The sequence below is a fragment of the Platalea leucorodia genome (genome assembly GCF_965183815.1).
Source record: "Platalea leucorodia genome assembly, chromosome: 5".
In the NCBI taxonomy this organism is placed as follows: Eukaryota; Metazoa; Chordata; class Aves; order Pelecaniformes; family Threskiornithidae; genus Platalea; species Platalea leucorodia.
The window spans coordinates 71,701,138-71,719,067 of record NC_138827.1 but is presented as its reverse complement, the minus strand read 5'-3'; the positions used below and the strand labels follow the sequence as shown (position 1 = coordinate 71,719,067).

General features: G+C 44.5%; 2 protein-coding genes across 5 annotated transcripts in view; one reads left to right on the top strand and one right to left on the bottom strand.

The window, feature by feature from the left end:
* Nucleotides 1-764: 764 nt before the first annotated feature.
* The window catches only part of ORC2 (origin recognition complex subunit 2), a 22,391-nt gene continuing 5,225 nt past the window's right edge, over nucleotides 765-17,930 (top strand). Inside the window, exons 1-16 of one of the 2 annotated variants that reach the window (XM_082313284.1) lie at nucleotides 765-1,056; nucleotides 1,980-2,123; nucleotides 2,418-2,504; nucleotides 4,406-4,486; nucleotides 5,261-5,292; nucleotides 6,646-6,703; nucleotides 7,588-7,772; nucleotides 8,399-8,497; nucleotides 10,172-10,281; nucleotides 11,810-11,942; nucleotides 12,359-12,455; nucleotides 14,133-14,279; nucleotides 14,856-15,027; nucleotides 15,392-15,453; nucleotides 16,216-16,334; nucleotides 16,992-17,118. In XM_082313284.1, coding sequence (XP_082169410.1) covers nucleotides 966-1,056; nucleotides 1,980-2,123; nucleotides 2,418-2,504; nucleotides 4,406-4,486; nucleotides 5,261-5,292; nucleotides 6,646-6,703; nucleotides 7,588-7,772; nucleotides 8,399-8,497; nucleotides 10,172-10,281; nucleotides 11,810-11,942; nucleotides 12,359-12,455; nucleotides 14,133-14,279; nucleotides 14,856-15,027; nucleotides 15,392-15,453; nucleotides 16,216-16,334; nucleotides 16,992-17,078 — 1,704 coding nt within the window. In that variant the 5' untranslated portion in view covers nucleotides 765-965 and the 3' untranslated portion in view covers nucleotides 17,079-17,118. Of the gene's footprint in view, nucleotides 1,057-1,979; nucleotides 2,124-2,417; nucleotides 2,505-4,405; nucleotides 4,487-5,260; nucleotides 5,293-6,645; nucleotides 6,704-7,587; nucleotides 7,773-8,398; nucleotides 8,498-10,171; nucleotides 10,282-11,809; nucleotides 11,943-12,358; nucleotides 12,456-14,132; nucleotides 14,280-14,855; nucleotides 15,028-15,391; nucleotides 15,454-16,215; nucleotides 16,335-16,991; nucleotides 17,119-17,930 lie in introns of those variants that run through there. The other variant, XR_014228299.1, reaches the window with a different exon arrangement.
* Nucleotides 17,257-17,930, bottom strand: part of NIF3L1 (NGG1 interacting factor 3 like 1) — an 8,904-nt gene continuing 8,230 nt past the window's right edge. For all 3 annotated transcript variants that reach the window (XM_082313291.1, XM_082313290.1, XM_082313289.1), the window contains exon 8: nucleotides 17,257-17,345. The gene's annotated coding sequence lies outside the window, so the exon portion shown is untranslated. The remainder of the gene's footprint in view (nucleotides 17,346-17,930) is intronic.

The window sequence follows — 17,930 nt, the reverse complement described above, 5'->3', positions numbered from 1 at the left end:
TGAAGATGGCGCGTATTGAAGATCATGTTATTGGTGCATGTAAGCCATTATCTTAACTGTCTTACTGAGCTGGTTAATGCTGTTGACTGTTGTTGAAATGTGAAATGTAGTTACTATTGACTTTGTAAATACCTGCCAGAGATGAAATATAATTATTTTAAATCATTGTAAATAGAGATGTATAAAACTCGACACAATCTGCAATGCAGAAAAAAAATTATATATATATTATAAATATATAAAGATGTTAAATAAATATTGTGCTGTTTCTGAACAGAAATGTATACTTTGTGCGTTGCCTTTTTTTTTTTTTTTTTAACTTCGATTTATGTTGACGGGGGTGCGTACCGCAGGGCACAGCTGCAGGCTTTCGTAGCTCAGGCGCCCGCAAACCCGCGGGTGCGTGGGGTGGGAGGCGGGCAGCAGCCACCGGGGCCGGGTGGGAGCTCCCCGGGCCTCGGCGCCGGCCGCCGGCTCCCGCGCTTGCTCTGGAGAAGCGCGGGGGGGGGGCGGGGCCGGCAGGGGGCGGGGCCGGCAGGGGGCGGGGCCGGGCGGTTCCCGCGCGGCGCTCACGGCGGCTTGGCGTCGTCACGGCAACGCCGGGCGCCCTCCCGGCGGGAGCGCGCGCTTCGCTGGCGGCGGAAGTCCCGCCCTCTCGCCACTTCCGTCGGCAGGAGGCGGGGACAGAAAAGAGGGTCGCTGATTGGCCGAGGTATAGGTCAGTCAAGGCGCGGCGGTGAGCGCCCGCCCCGCTCGCCCTGAGGGAAGGCGGAGGTGTCGCCCGGTGTCTGGCACGTGAGCCCGCTTCCGCCTCCTGCCGCCGCCCCAGGGGAGGGGAGGGGAGCGGTCAGGAGCCCGCGTCTCGGGCCCGGGCCCTCCGGAGGGCGGCGCGGCGCGGTGCGGCGCGGCGGAGGGCGGTTCCGACGGGTCTGGGCTGACCCGGGGGAGCTTGCGGGGTGCCCGCCATGAGCCAGCCGGAGGGGAAGGGCAGCGGCGCCCTGGAGGTGAAGTTCGTGCCCGACGAGGAGGTGCTGAGGCACATCGCTGACGACGCAGGTACAGCCGTCCCCCGGCAGCGCCCAGCCCAGCGCCGCCCGCTGCTCCCGGGGCGCTGGGGATGGCTCCGAGCGGCCGCGGCGCTCCCCGGGGGAGGGAGTTCTTCTCCGGCGCCGGGGGCGGCTGAGCGCCTTGGCCGGGCTGCGGGCGGGACGGGGCCTCCGGCGTCGTTCTCCTCCGACCGCCTCTTCCGCGGGCGGTTGCCGCCCGCCCCCCCCCCCCCCCGGCGCGAGGGAGGGGGCCGCTGCGGCGGCGCGGCGAGGGCGCTCAGCCGGAGGTGGTGCGGGGGCGAGCCCTCGGCACCAGCCCGCCGAACGGCCTGGGAGGGCGGGCGCAGGCGGCCCGGGTGGCCTCCCAGCCCCTCACGCGGTTGCTACAGGCGTCTTTTGTGCAGTTTTGACTGCTTTTGAGGTCTGGAACCTCTGTGGAGATGCTTAAAACTTGCTTAAAATGATGCTTAAAACAAGGTACAGAACACCCTAGTCTGGCTTTGCTGTTGGTCCTGCTTTGAGCAGAAGCAGGTCTACAGAGGTCTCTCACCCTAAATTCTCCCATGAGTGTACTGACAGCCTATAGGCCAGGTCTTTTCCACTTGCTCCCCTTTGCTACAGGATGCCAAATACCACCCCCTTTGCGTGCAGTTTGATACTTCAATGTGTGAGTCGCTGTCGTTTCTGAAATGGGGACCTCCTCCTCGTGGACTGCAGGGGCCAGCTTTTGTGGTAAAGGAGGGACTAATGGCTGTAGGGTCAGCTGGCCGCCAGGGCACAGGCCAGCTACTCTTTTAGCGAGACATCTTTTCAGCGTTGCGTTTGTTTAGTGACTTGCAGAACAGGAACTTGGTCTCTAAATGGGGTAGCTGCATACTACTGCAATAGAAATAATGAAATAGCAGGAGGTTAAAGCTGTTATTGCAATCCTAGGTATTAAACTACGGAAGGACAAGACTCAGCTGACAGTCAGTGTGAAGAGATTTGTGAAGAAGCTTGAGAATATATCAGATGATGAAGCTCAGGAGATCCTGGAAGAGAAGAACTACGTTGCTGCTCTTGGAATATGTGCCCAAGGTATTAGCAGGGGAAAACCTAACACAGCTGTGACTTCAGGAGATTCTCACAGTGTCAAGGTTGTACAACGTTGATGAAATTGCTTTTGAGGGCTGACCAGCTCTGGCTGTGCTTGTGGTGACAGTAGAGGAGAGGATAATGATTCTAGGATTTTATTATGATATTTATTTCATAACACCTGCAATAGGAAGAGTCCTTTGAGCCAAATAGTAAAATGTCACATTCCATCTTGCTTGAGTTGGGAACATACCAGTGCTTTTGAAATATAGCTACAAGTAAAATTTCTTTTCACAGATCCAGTGGGAAATGGCTCAAGTGTAAGTGGCAGTGAAGTTTACTCATTCCAGAGTCCCAAGTCCTCCACCAAAATGGCAGAGCTAGGTATGTTTTCCTCTTTCTTCTTTCATTCTTGCTCTGGCTATGGTCTTTTTTTGAGTACCCTGTTAACGTGATTTGTCACTTCTGTTTATTCAAAAGATATGTTTGCAGTATTTTGAGCTTTTGATAAAAGCTATTGAAACAGTAGCTTTTATCTAGCTCTGAATCAGTCTTCCTCAGAAACAAAAGCACAGGACTAGGACAAAGCAAAGGCATGATGGGGATAAGAAATACAGATAATAAACAAACACATAAGAAAAAGTAGAAGTTTCTTAATGTTGGGAGAAAGTCTGCGTGTAAGTGCCAAAGGATGGTGGGGGTTTTATTTGTGTAACATAGAGTAACTCGTTATGTAGCAAAGAGTCAAAAAAAGGCAGTATTAGCTTTGTGTGTCAGGGGATTTCTCCTGCTTAACGTGTCTGAGCGTGCTTGCTAGGCTAACTTAGGAGAATGTCCTGGTTTCGTCTGGGATAGAGTTAATTTTCTTCCTAGTAGCTGGTATAGTGCTGTGTTTTGGAACTCTGATCTGAATTCTCTCAGTGCCAGGAGGCACACAAGGCGCGAACATCGTTCTTCCACTTCGATCGGTCTGCGGCTGCGTGCTCTGGAGTCCCAAGGGCCACAGCGCAGTCTTCTGTTGGTTTTTTCCTCAAGACATGACCGATCCAGTTCCATCTCCTCCTCCTCACTTCATTACTGATTTTCTCCATCTCCGCCATTTCGGTTGATGCTCTTTTTTTCCGGGAGGAGGTAGTTGGCCTCCTGCCCAACCCCCATGACTTGGAGGGCCAGTGGTTTTTCTGTCAGGATGGCCTTCCCTTAGGCTGCGTTGGTTCGCGGCACCTTCTTCAATTTTATCCGGTGCACCCTCCAGAGAGGGATCCCCTATCCACCACCCAGGGGATGCGCCTTCTAGCTGTGCAGCCCCAGCCGAAGGGTGTTTTGGAACTAGTATGAGAATAATGTTGATAACACACTGATGTTTTAGTTGTTGCTAAGTAGTGTTTGTACTAGTCAAGGACTTTTCAGCTTCCCATGCTCTGCCCGGTGCAGAAGAAGCTGGGAGGGGGCACAGCCAGGACAGCTGACCCAGACTGGCCAAAGGGCTATTCCGTACTGTATGACGTCATGCTCAGTATATAAGCTGGGGGGATTTGGCTGGGGCGCATCAATCGCTGCTCAGGGACTGGTTTGGCATCAGTCAGCAGGTGGTGAGCGGTTGCATCACTTGTTTTTCTTGGGTTTTGTTCCTCTCTTTGTTGTTCTTGTTTTCCTTTTCACTACAATTTATTATTTTATTTTATTTCCATTATTAAACTGTTCTTATCTCAACCCACGTGACTTGGTTTGAAAACTGAGGCCAGTCATATGATGGAAGGCTAGTTTTCTTGAGGGACTGTTAGCAGGATATGGGGGCCTTCCATATTCAGATCAGTGATTCAACTTCAGCTTGTAGTAAAAAGAGGTAAATAGAATACAAGAACCCACTTCCTAGGGAACTGATGTGTTTGCTATACCTGATGCTCTACTATGTCCAGTTGAGCAGTTTTAAAGGACTAAGTGAACATGACCGAACATTGCTCTGATTTGAAGACATGTGGTCTCCCAGGGAGCGAAGCGTGCTCTGCCATTGCCTCAGCTATACTTGTAAAATGAATTAACTGAGGAGTTCAGTCTTTGAAAATCTTTGTTAAGGATTACATTCACCATTAGGGTTAGGAGAAAAATGGAAGTATCTGGTGCGCTTCCTGAAATAGCTAGGAAATTAACACTTAGAGAGTGTTTCAGGTGTATGGCTCCATGGCTGACTAGCCACAGCTGGGAGAAAGTCTGCGTGTAAGTGCCAAAGGATGGTGGGGGTACCTGACATGTGAAACTTCTTCCCTTCCCCCTATTTTCTACAGCCTCTGAATTAGCCCAGACACCAGGAGAGAGTGTTGCACCTGAGAGCCCTGAGACAACAGCCAAAACGCTTCGAAGCAGCAGTAAGTTCTGTGATGTTTTGGGGAACTGAAGCTGAGTGAACAGGGGTTATGTTTCTATGTGGGTGGTGGAGTGCATGCTTGAGTGCCAGCTTCTGTCATGCTTGAGTATTCTAGTCAGCTTAACACTGTAGACTGAACGGCTCGGTATGCATGGCCTCTGGTTTATCTGGGTGTTGAGTCTTTTATTCTGCCCTGCTGGTGTGGAGAAAACAGGAACTTCTCTCTCATCTGTTGCTGTGACACTTAATGATTTCCTCTGTGTTCAACAGAAATACTTGCACTTGAGAGAGTTATGAGCTGGGCTGATGTGTTGAGCACCAAATGGGTAGGATTGTGTGGGTGTTCGTGTGTAAATTCACACTTTATTATGTAATATTCAAGCACCCAATGCTGTAGGGAGAAATACAGTGGGAGAAGTCAGTGCAGGTCAACACTGGCAAGAGCATGTTACTTTGTGCTCAGAAATGGAGTCTAATGTGCTCAGGCAGAGGATATTAGCTCATTTTTCAGCCTCTTCCCTCCTGCTGATGGTCTCCCAAAGCTGTAACCAGAATTAAAAGATGCCTTCTGTGGTAATAACATGGACTGCCTTTATTCTCTCCTTGCCTACCTGTGAGGAACTAGAGGCTTCCCTCATAGGATTAGCCACCCAGGGAGCTGATATTCTGGTGCAGTGTACCTTTGAATAGTGAATGCCTGTTTTTCTAATGGACTATCTTGTGCCACTGTTGAAAATATGCAGTACTCTGAACAACACTGTTTCTTGCTTTGTAGGACGTTCATGTTCAAACAAAGTGCAGCAGAGGGTGAGTGATGACTCTGCCTTGCTTGTGGTTTTTTTGTTTGTTTGTTTGGGGTTTTTTTTCCCCACTTTTAAAACTTGAACTGGCCAATTACTACAGTTCTGGAAAGGAAGGACCTTGCAAAGCCTTATCCACAGTACAGATGTCTCTCCTAATCCAACTGGGCAGGAGTAACTCAAGTGAGAACCAGAGCTACCGTTAATCAGGACTATGGGGTTTAGAGTCAGTGGGCAAATGGTCGGTTTGACAGCTTAATTATCATGGGTGGAGACTATTTCCTTGCATCACAGACACGAGGATGTTAGACAGTCCCTTAATATGCAGTTAAACTCATAGCTTTCCAGTTTCTTACCAAAGGAGGAAACAGCCTTAATTGTAAGGAGTGCTGTTAGAACAGGAATTCAAGAACTGTAGTGCTGTTCAGTTTCTTACTTTAGAAATCTTTTTTTTCTAAAAAAAATTTTCAGAGAATTTACAAAAATTTTTTTTTTTTTTTGTTTTTTAGGTTTACAAAAAATAAATTGTGGTAATGGGGGGGATGTAAGTTGATGTCATCGTTTTGTATCTCTCTACAGAGAGATACAGTCCAGAACTGCCAGTTGTGGTGGTTATAAAGAGAGTGCTGTGAAACAGTTGGCTTTCTAAAATGGTATAGCATCCTACTAGAAATGCGTGCACAGCTTTTCCGGTATAAGGTTCCAGGATGAGATATGCCTGTAAAAGATGCCGTTTGGGGATGTCATGTTCACTCCTTGATGATTTCACATCCACTTTGACAGGATTAACAACAGTGTTTCCTAAGCATTGCAGACTTGATCTAGTGTCCAAGTCAGGCGTGTGCTTTACACACATGTAAGGAAGACGTGCCACTACAACTTGATGAGCCCAGGCAGCTTTGGTTCCCTTTGCTATACTTCTTCTGGGCTTAGCATTCTGAGTGGTCTTCTGTCATTCTGGTAGTTGTTTTCATAGTGGACTTCCAAATAACTTTGAGTAGACAGTGTAATGTGGAAGATGACTGCTCTGGGGAGCTGAAGCATTTCCAGTTTGTCGTTGCTTTGGTTTGACTCTTCCTGAGGGGCCAAGATTGGCACCTTGGTTGGAGATTTCACGGTTTTCGACCCTCCGTCTCAGGATGCTAGCTGAAAGCCCCTTTTGGAACCTGATCCTGGCCCCCCTCTAGCTCTGAATGGCAAAACAAGAACTCTCCATACTTATTGCCTCTGCTTTCCCAGTTTCTTGTGGGTTGAAATAGCTTGGAAATGTAACCTGATTCTACTCTTTGCTTGTCAGAGGGCTCTTTTGAGGAGGTATATGTTTCTTCTTCTAATGCATGTTTTTTCTTTGCTGTTACAGAGTCAAAAGAAAGAATTTGTATCTACCACACCTTACAGACTCAGAAAGAGGCTCACAGGTAAAGATCAGCCTTTGCAGCCAGCTCCCACAGTCCCACTGTATTCAGAGGAGAGTGTTTCTCCTGGTGGGCTTCTGTCTGTAGTAACAGTCTGACTGAAGCAATCTGATTCATCCAGAGAGTGTAGAAATGTCCTTAAGCACGTCTACATAGACCTTTTCCCTGCAACAGATTGCTGCTTAGGTAAGGGGTGGAAGGGTTAGAAGCATCAAGTTGCTGAACTTCAGTAACATGATCAAAAGAGACAAAACTCTCAGTAATCTAACCTATGCTGATGCTTAAGTCTGGCACAATTGCTTGAACCAAGTCATAAAACTTTCTGATGATGGCTGGGGCATTCATGGTAAAGTATTTCCAATAACTGGTTGGCTGTATGTGCTCAGAATGAATGCGGAGGAGAGTTTAGGGCTTGGCGTTTCATGTCCTATTTCTTCTTTTGTGTTGAGACACCGAGACCGAGCCAGATTCTGTCTGTGCTCTTCAATCAACATTGCTAACAGAGGTCTTTTACAAAACCTTTTTGTGTGACCCAGAAGATACTCAGCTTGCATGAGTGGCATTTGGAAAGACTGACGTAGAGATGCTAAGAAATAGGGAATTCCATTTTCCATTTTTAGTCACTTTTTATGGTAGGGTTATGTTTCTTAGTTGGTATCAAGGAGCAAGCTTTACTAAACAATAATTTGTGAGCCTAGAACTGGGAGAGAAATGGCTATGTGTGTTTGCAGTCCCCTTAAGCATTGATTTTACTTTTCTGTGAAATGTATTTAGGAATCATATGCTTGAAAAACATCTAGAGAATGTATGTGAGAGAGTGAGATGGTGCAAAATGTGTTCTGTGTAAGAAGTCGTTGCTAGCTTTTAACCTTAAATTTATGCTCTAGCTCCAGATACCTATTTAGAAAGTGAGAGTGAATATTCTGCTTCCTGCTCAGAGGAGGAGGATGAAGAAGACCAGAAAGAAGTCAGCACTGTTTTATCAGGTCGAAAGACCCCAGCAAAAACTAAGGCTGCATCTACGCCTCCTCCCAGAAACACCGTAGCCAAAAAAATTAAGGAGGACAAGATGGTGAGTGTGCAGAAAATATACCCCTGAGCTAGCAAGCGTGAAGGGATGTTTGGTGACAATAAGCTGTCAGTGACCACACCTAACTATGGGGAAGAACTGCTAGACTCATTTCAAATCAAGCCAGCTAGGTTGGCTTTTGCTGTACTTCTGAGCAATCCCTGCTGGACAGGCATCCTGTGAGCCTGTGGGCTAATCCAGTCTGTATCCTCGGCAGCTTCAGAAGAAGAAGTTCTAAGATGTCCACAAAGTGGGAGACCTTGTACGGAGAAAGGATGAAGAAATTGGCTCCTATAGCACCAAAAGAAGCACACATTACTTTCTGGCTTGGTGTTCAGCTTCATTGTCTGATTTCCTTCCAGCACCAGGGATCCCCACATCCCCTTAGGATTATTGTTATGTTCTGCTCTCTCAGAATCTCTTTTCTGTCTTCAGGAAAGAACCACCTGACTAGGTTAGCTTTGGCAGAATGCTACTGTAGAAGCGATTTTTGCAAATATCTTCTGGCTTTCTATTCATCCTTGCCCTATGTCTCATATTGGCCGTCTTCAGACATGTTTGTGGGTGCAAAGGGAGAGGGGTAACTTGATAGCAGGAGGAATGTGGCTGATCTTGCTGTCCCTTTTTAGAGCAACCTGGTGGAGGAATACTTTGAAGCTCACAGTAGTTCCAAAGTGCTGACGTCGGACCGAACGCTGCAGAAGTTGCGGAAAAGAAGATTGAATCAGGTACACTTCATAGTGAATCGCACAACTCTTGGAGCTTTTGATTTCTTTGATGAAGATTTCCTTCATCAAAATTTCCTGATGTTGGTCTTTTCACTTAATTTCTGCTGATTACATTCTCAGTGGTAATGCTGATGTAGATAGCGTTTTAAGCATTATGTCTCCTGCTGCTCTGAACAGGGAAAGTGCCCAGTTGTTTGAACCTGAGACAGTAGGGAAAATGCAGGGAGAAGGCACTATCAGGTGAGCAGATTGTTGAAAGCTGCAGTTACCAGAACAGGTTAAAGTTTGCTTTTGGGGGAGGAGAAGAGGGAGAAGCAGAGTTATAGAGACCTACCTTAAAAATTATCACCAAAACAGCATTTTTGTCAATTAAATTCTTAGGGGAATTACAAGCTGTCTTGACTATTTATGTGTAGAGGAAATGGAGAGAGCCCTTTTCATCTGAGCATTACTGGGTCAAGCCACAGGCAGGACTGGGACAGCTCTAAATGTTCTCACCTAGTTTGTGAAATGCACTTTGTCCCCTTCCAGTTCCTAGGAGACAGGAACGGTCTAATTGTGGTGACTGAATTACTGTAATTTTTTTCCATATGCCACTTCTACAAGACAGTTGAAAGCAAGCAGTTGCACCCTACAGGGGCAGGTACACAAGGACAGGTGCCAGGGGAGCATGTAAAATACTTGGAGCTCTTGTGTCTATGACTGCTTTTTGCACCCACCTGTGTTTTAGAAGATGGCATATATGCAGATTGCCTGATGCCTGCTGTTGTCTGGAATTGCTACCCAGAGAAACATCTGGATTCTTAACAAGTTCTTTCATAACAGCTCTGGAAGGAAATCAAGGCTTTCAGTATTAAAGCTATTGCTGGCTCCAAAGAAATTGAAGGTTTAGCAGTTCTGTCTCTCAATGCTTTATGTTTGTCTGATACATTGCAGCTGTCTTTGTGTTCTTTCCAGAGTAAACTGTCTTCTCCTGCAAGGGAGTGGAAAGCAAAGCTGTTAAAATTGAAGAGAAAGGGAGGCCAGTGTAGATTTGATGCCATTTGTCATGCTACTGTGCTGTTTAAACATCAACAGCCCAGCATATCTTTAAAGCTGAATTAATCCTTTGATTCTTGATGCTTTTGAAATAATACTTTTTCTACATTAGCTGTCAGCTGCAAATTATTTCCTTTCTGCTGTAGTTCTTTTTTAAGATGATGTTTGTGAGCATTCTCTTGTGGTGACAAACACCTAAACCATTGCTAAGCATGTTGATTGGAGCCCTTGCTCCTGTGAGCAGAGTTGTGATGTTGGTATCTTCCTGGTACAGTGCTTGCTGCTGTGTAAGCTCTGAGTGTGACCATTATTTTAGTAGCCGTTTTCCTATACTCGGCTGGAAGAGATAAAACACAGTGCGATATCAAAACACAGTGCGATATCGGTTCTAGTCCTAGTCTGGCTGCCATTTCCCATAATAAGGTTACTTAATGTCTGCTTTGTTTCTCCAGTAGCAAAACTGTGCTTAGAGAGGTCTCCATGGAAGAAAACACAAATTGAGTGCACTGTCAATGAAAACTGTTCTGCTTCCTAGCTAGAGAGCATACTAGAGGGGTATTTGTAAGGACTGCAGATATATATCTTGGTTTTTTCTCAGCTTTGAATGACTGTTGTCTTATCTCTTTCTTAACACAGCAAACATTGCATGACCTTTTGAAAAAAGCTCCCCTTGCCTATGCTGCTGAAATTAAAGAGCTAAACCAGGAACATGAATCCCTGTTTTCCAAGTGGATGCTGCAATTACAGTAAGTATCCAATGAGAATCGCTGAAGAAGCCTAGTAAACAGGCACTGCCAGTAAACTTACCCTCATGTCAACAACATGCTGTAGATGAGTTAAGGCGTGACTTTTTTCTTTGATTGATTGCTTAAATTTAAAATTAGGTGACATAAATTTAGTACAATGTTTCCTGTAGACCAAATCATATCTGACTAACTCCTTGAACTGAATGCCTGAAGTGAAATGAGGTTGCATTCTGCCTGGCTAATCTGTCTGTGCCTCTGTAAACCAAGCAGAGGGCATTCACAAACAGGGAACACAAATAATGAGAAAACAGGAACGTGAATGATGAGAAAAGCGTCCTTTGTGAACAATCCATTTTGCTTACAGCAGCATAGTTGGTAGTGAGTAGCCTACCACCATTTCTTCAGTATGTGGCTATCCCCAGTGGTATAGCAGTTAACTTTGAATGCCTATGGTACCTAATGATCTAGGCAGGAAGAAACCTTAATGCTGTTGGAAACGTTAGCAGTATAAATTTTATCTGGGTTTGTGTGTATCTTCATGGGAAGGAGAAAAGAGTAAGCATCCAGGAAAGCAAATGGGGAACTGTAGAGAGCTGTGAGATTCTGAAGCGCCTTAGAGAAGGCAGGCCACCAGCTTTGAAGTGCTGAGGCAGGAGCAGATGTTAGTGAGGAGAAAGCCCCTTGGAAGCTTTGCAAGGGAATGGAGTATAAAGAAGTTTGTGGTCCATGGGGAGTGACAAAGCATATGAAAAAGACATTAGCTTTGAAAGTTGGAGAGTTGCAAGAGGAGGAGTTCTCTGTGACTCAGTGATCTGGGCAAATGGTTAGAGATCTATATGGCAGGGTAGAAGGAACAAATCCATAGGTGATACTGGAGGAAATGACAATTGTTGAACACCTTAGCTTTGCCCAGTGCTATTTGAGTGACCTGATACTCTTCTTTTTGGTCAAGATGATGCTTTTCCTGCTTCGCAAAAGTAAACAAAGATTTGTGATTCCCTACCATGTTCTCTTTATGCTTTCCTGCCTCTTTCTCTGTGGAACAATTAGGATAAGAAAGAGATATGAGAATAGTTTAATTTTGCTTTGAAATTGTGCCTGTTGATCAGAGTAGAAAACCACTATGAAGGCTTGCTTTTTTCCTTGTAATTGCTGTGACCCATGGTAAACATTTAATATAATCATTGGTGAGGGGGTGAATGTGAATGCTGGTTACTCTTCGTTATCTGAAGTTGCAGATGTAGTCTCATATTCTTGGACAATACCATTTTCTTCCATAGATGTTTTGCTAAATTTGTGGGCCTCCAGGCTGCTAAAACGCTTCTTTTACTAGGATGCACGTGCCACATTACAGATGCCTTGCAGCTAACCTCATTTGTCAGCTGTAAGCTGAAGGTAAGCCTGGAGTTGATGAAACATAAAATTTTTAGAGGCAAGATTTCAATGGATCATTTTGCTTAATGAATGTATGAACCTAAAAAGGGACTCGCACTTTTTTGATTCAGTGTATTTGCTCACTTTTCTGCAGCTTGGGTTTCAATATCGTGCTTTATGGACTGGGCTCAAAGCGTGATTTGTTAGAGAAGTTTCGTACTTCTCTGCTCCAGGATTATGTTCACCTTGTGGTTAATGGATACTTCCCCAGCATCACTGTGAGATCTGTAAGTGTGGGAAAAGCTTACGGGTTTATCTAATTATCCTGTGTTACAGATACCTCTAAAGTCTTTCAGTGTAAAGTGTTAAGGAAACCTGCTGCATCCTATAGCAGCACTTGAATATACTCTTGAATGAAGAGTAGTTCCTATCTCTCTTCTAAGAGTTTAAAGAAATTAGCCCATGTGTTTCCAAGGAATTGCAGTAATTCCTGTCATTAATAGATACTCATCAGTCTAAAGCCTTATTTAATGTCACCGTTTTGAAAAGGGGTAGAAATTTTCTGTTTATGTTGACTATTTGGGGGATTTGATGATAAAAATCAGATTAACTCCTTCATGACAGTCAAAGGCTCAGTTTCAGATTTTCCGCACTAGGTCCTTTGGTGCCAGAGCCTGAAAGGGACTGCTATTTTCATTTTCAGATTCTCAACTCCATCACAGAGGAGGTACTGGACCATATAGGGACCTTCCGCAGCCCCCTTGACCAACTTGAATTCATCACTAAAAGGTTTAAAGAAGGTAAAATGACTAACTTTGTACATAAAAACATTAGAGTCCACTTACGATTAGGAGAGCCTGGACATTTTCTTTCCTCGTAGTTTTCATATGTGCAGCTACAGTTTCTTAGTTTATTGTAGCTAGTATACTTTCTTGCTTGTAATTTATGCCACATATATGAAAACATATATGCACCAGGAATACACATGTACATGATCCCAAGATGTTACCTCAGACAGTGTTTCACACGCTAAGTTCTCTAGAAAGGGAAGGAGGAAGGCATGAGTGTTCTGACAAGACAGAGGCTCCTCAACCCTTTGGCAAACTGAAATGCTCACCTCTCTTGCATTTAGCACAGTGCCTTTGTGCTTTATTTACATGGTGTTTCTGTAGCCACATGTTTCCTGGTGGAAAGATAGGTAAACTCCAGCTACATGAGGGAAGATGGTTCTTAGTGGCCGCTTGAGGACCTGATATAAACCTCACTGAAATCAACAGAATGAAAAACTCGCAAACAATTTGGAATGACAGTTGCTGGCAGATATCAAGTCCTTTGAGCTCCTCTGGAAAATCATGGCCTGAGGGTCTTTCCATGAATTTCATTATAGGCTGGATTAAGGCTTAAATGTACATGGTTTAGTGGAATGGTCATTTAAATATAATATATGCAAATACTGACATTAAGATGAAATAAAGGACAGCAGTGTCAAACAAGCAGGTTCGAATTGGATTCAAAAGCAAAATTAATCAGGTATCGCCATGCAGAATGCTTGCTGAATTCTTTCTGAATGTCCGTTTTACTGCTTGTGTATACATACACAAATTGCCATGGAATCTTAATCGTGCATGGCGTTGGTGTTTAAGTGTTTACATTTTGTTATCCTTCATTACCTTATGAGTATTTCTGGTGGGACTAAGTGAAAAAGACTGATTAATGGCGGTACCCACCTGAATCTACATAAATCAGTCTCGTGTAGTACGCTGTAGCTGATCTGACCGTGAGTCTGAGGAAACTTTGGTTTCCATTGGCAGCCAAGTATTCATTTGCACAAAAACTAGCTACTGTTCCAGAATTGTTTCTGGACTCAAGAAATAGCTGTTCCTAGGGATAAGTACAGCAGCAACAAGCTAGCTGGAAATTTTAGCATCTACCATTTGCCTTATCCAAGCTAAGTCTTTGTAACTTCCTTTGAGGACTCAGTGGGAAAGATTTCCAATGAAGTTAGTATGCGTTGGATCCAACCCTGAATAGAAAATGCATTTTCATTTTGTGAGGAGGAGTTTAAGGAGCCTAGTCATGTAACTCAAAAGCAGCTGAACAAACTGTGCTTAGACTTCCATCTTAAAATACATTTGAATAACCTTGAATCACAGGACTAAAAGGCATAGGTAAAAGGGCAATTCCTGGTAAAGCCACGAGCAAGTGGAAAGTGAATTATAAGAGAAAAGCTTAAACTTCATAAAGAACTGTAGCTGCGATGCAAACTGCAATACAGTGAATTGAGAAAAAGCCTTTTAGGTGCTCAGAAACACCAAGTGTGGGATAGAGATCAAAGTAAGCAGTACAAGGATTTGATATTGGAGTGATGAATATGGAGCCTGACGGAATAGACTTGTCCTAGGCTGCACTGGGAATGGGAAACCACTTTGTGTGCAGTTTCTTTGATTGGTTTTCTGCTGTTTTTTCTGACCTTGCAGATTCATCTTTAGAGCTCTATGTCCTCATTCATAACCTGGACAGCCAGATGTTGAGAGGAGAAAGAAGTCAGCAGATCCTTGCACAGTTATCCTCTCTGCCTAGCATTTACCTCATTGCTTCTATCGATCACATCAATGCTCCTCTCAGTGAGTCCCCTTGGGCCTGATGTAGCAAAGAGAGAAGAATCTGCGTTCTACTTTGGGGCTGCTGAGCATGTTTCACAAGCTCCTGTATTAACTGTTGATGTGCAAAATAGATCTGGTGACGTATGTATGGTGGGAGCAGCTGGGAGCCCCGATTGGGACTGTGGCTGTGTTGAACCAAAACTGTATAAAGATACTGAGAACTACCAGTCACTGATCATAGTATACAAACAGACTCCAAGCTTCTGGCACCCTGTGATTTAGGGACTTACTGAAATGGAGATTGGATGTTATGTCTGTCATTGCATCTAAACAATTTTGTTTATCAGCCAGAAATTCTTTGCATACTGCTGACTCTGGAAGCTGGTATGAAAAGGGACGTATGCAAACGTTTTGTTGCAGAGAATTTGTCTTGCTTGAACTGCAAGTATCTGGGTGTATGTACTGTGAATTTCACAAGCATACATTGTTTCCTCAAATCCTACAATAGAACTAAGTGTGTTTTAATATTGCTTATTTAACACCTTAGAAAAGCTAAATCTCCCAATTCTGTCTGCTCTTTCTTTTCTGTCTGTCTAGTGTGGGATCAGGCAAAGCTAAGCCTCTACAACTGGCTTTGGTATGAAACAACCACATTTAGTCCTTATGTGGAAGAAACGTCTTATGAGAACTCGCTTTTAGTACAACAATCTGGATCTTTGGCTTTGAGCTCCCTAACGCATGTCCTCCGCAGTCTTACTCTCAATGCCAGGTAAGACACTGTTACACTTCATAGTAGCGCTTGCTGAGGATCCAGTCCTTGCTAGGTTACTCTGGCCTACACCTAGCAGGAGGCAGTCCTTGTTTTCTGGCAACGATGTTGAAGATGAAGATGGTAGGACCTGGGTTCCAATTGATTGGTTACTTGAAATGAACAGCGTTTGGATAGCGAGCCTTGTCCAATGATGAGATTCGTGCACAAAGTCCTGGTTGTGAGAGAAAAATCAGTTAATATTTTCTAATGGTGGGGCTTTTGGGGTTTTGGGTTTGTGTGGTGGTTTTGTTTGGGTTTGTTTTTTTTTTTTTTTTTTTTTTCCCCACCCCTTTTGATTTTCCGCTCTCCTCCTTTCACTTAGGGGGATATTCAGGCTGCTTGCTCAGTACCAGCTGGAGAACAAGGACAACCCATCTTATCCAGGTATGTACCCACCTTTTCTCATCTGTTTGGGGTGTTGCCATTGCCAGCTCAGTCACAATGGCACTGGCTTTTGGTATGCAGGTTACATCACCAGCAACAGAAGTGCTGTTGGCTCAGTGAGACTCAGTGGCATACACTGTCTTTCTAGTGGTATTCTGCCTGACTGACAGGAAATCAATAGACTGGCTGGTTCTGAAAGGCCTCCTCTTACTGTTGTCTGCTTTGATGTTTAGACATGACTGAGACCATTCGTGGGCGACTGTGGAGTTAAAAAATTGAAATAAAGGAAAAATATGAATTTGCATAACTAGCACTTAAAGGACCAGGGAAAGACAGGAGATTCTGTTCCCATGCTGCTCCTATCTAAGTGACTTCCGATGTGTCGCTGCTTTTTAGGATATGTATGGAATATTCTGTCACTGTCTCTGCAGGGGATATGAATAACATGTTAATGGTAAACAAAGTTGGAATTAAGACAGAGTTAGAAATTAAGAGAGATCAACCATGTTGGGAAGTCCATTTAAAGTGCTGTTAAAATTCCATTAGGCGAACAGGGTGACTGGAATGTTAATTCAGGTGTTTTCCATTAACTACTGAAATATTAGCTTGGCTGTATACTTGAAAGAAGTGATGATGTTACTGTAGCCATTGTGGTCTAAGCCAAAGCAAGATTCGTAGGTGGAGATAATGTGTTGTTAGACCTGGAAAAATCTGACAATCTTACCACTTCAATTTCTTGTCCTCGCCTTTTTCTGTCTCCAGGGCTGTCTTTCCAAGACTTCTACCAGCAGTGTCGGGAGGCTTTCCTTGTGAACAGTGACCTGACACTCAGGGCACAGCTGACGGAATTCAGGGACCACAAGCTCATCCGGACCAAGCGGGTGAGTTGAGGGGAAAAAGATAATTCTGGGTGTTCAGCCACCTTAAACAAAAAAGATGCTTACTTGCTACTAAGTATCCCTAAGACACCACTCTGCAGCTCTCAGTGAGGCTCTATTGTTTGAAGCACCTAGAAAGTAGCACAGGGCTGAAATTCTGTAATTGCAGCTCTTTCCATGCCTCCAATTTGTCAACACCCTTTACATGGATGGGGGGCTGTAAAAATGCAGTGTGCTTTGGTTACTCAGCAACCTACAGGTCTCTTCTTCCTGAAGACCTTGAGAAGTAATGGACTCTGGAGCCTGCCAGTCTGCTTCCAATAGTTGCCTGTATTTGCATGAGGGAAGAATGCAGGCCACTCCTAATAATGAGGCAGTACAGCAGTACTAGATACGGGAGTACAGTGTTGAGGAGCTGTGTAGTGTCAGACGAGCATAGTGCATCAGCAGTTTTCTCATATACTGACTTTTCTCAGTATTTGTGCATTTCCACTGTTGCTCCAGTGAAATATTCCTGTTTTTTAGCAATGTAGTCCTTCTGAATGCTGGCCAGCTCTCCCCCAGACTGCAAATAAACGTTAGCATTGCAGTGCTATCTAGTGGCTTGCGTTGCAGTGTGCAGTGGTGTTAACAGAATGTCTAATGCATGTCTGTTCTCAGGGAGCTGATGGTGTGGAATACTTATTAATTCCTGTAGATGACAGTACCTTGACCGACTTCTTAGAGAAAGAGGATGAAGATGTATAACGTTTCTGTTCTCAAAGCGTCTACGGCAATTTCTCTCAAGGGCTGCTGGAGAGGGGCCTATACTCGGATCTCTCTCCCTCCAACCCCGAGGCTGCTGGACTACTTACTGAGATGTGATAATTGCAATGAACGATGCTCATTGTTCAACTACTTCAGGTAGTTTGGAATGATGACTTCTGTAAGCAAGGCATCTCTTGCTCTGTAGTTAGGTTTGTCTGCTTTGTCTCTTAGCTCAGATGATGCCTTCTTCATATCTATGCAGCCAACCTTAGAGCCAGAAAAACAAACTTGGTAAGATTGTGCCTTCTGCTCTCTACCTCACCAGCCAGGAGGGTTTGATTGGAGCAGTTTACTTGGGAAGTGCAAATCACTAGATGGTCAGAGCTTTAGTTTGTACTAGTGGTGCAACTTTTCTCAACTGAGTGCTTTCCAGTACTCCTTTACCTGCTAGACAAGCCTAGCTTCCAGTGTATGAAGAAGCCAAGATTTATAATGCTAAGAGACCTGCCTTGACTGCATGAGGGAAGGAGAATACTAGTGGGTTTGGGACACTGTGGGTAACTTATTAAATTCTGGCAATAGAACTGAAGGACTTGCCCCAAATCCAAATCCTTTTATAAGAAGATTTAGCTAAGCAAAATTCTGATGGACTCAAGTCGTTGCCTGTTGGTGAGGGTGAGAGGGTCCAGCTTCTTTCATCTACTTTCCAAGTTGCAATCCAGGAATATGAAGAGACTGTGAAGTTTTTTTTTTTATTTTTTAAAAGCTTGATTGTATATATGTATTTTTTACATCAGGAGTGTCCACTGATCCTGGAGGAAGCCTTAAATGCCACTTATAAGCTCTCCCTTT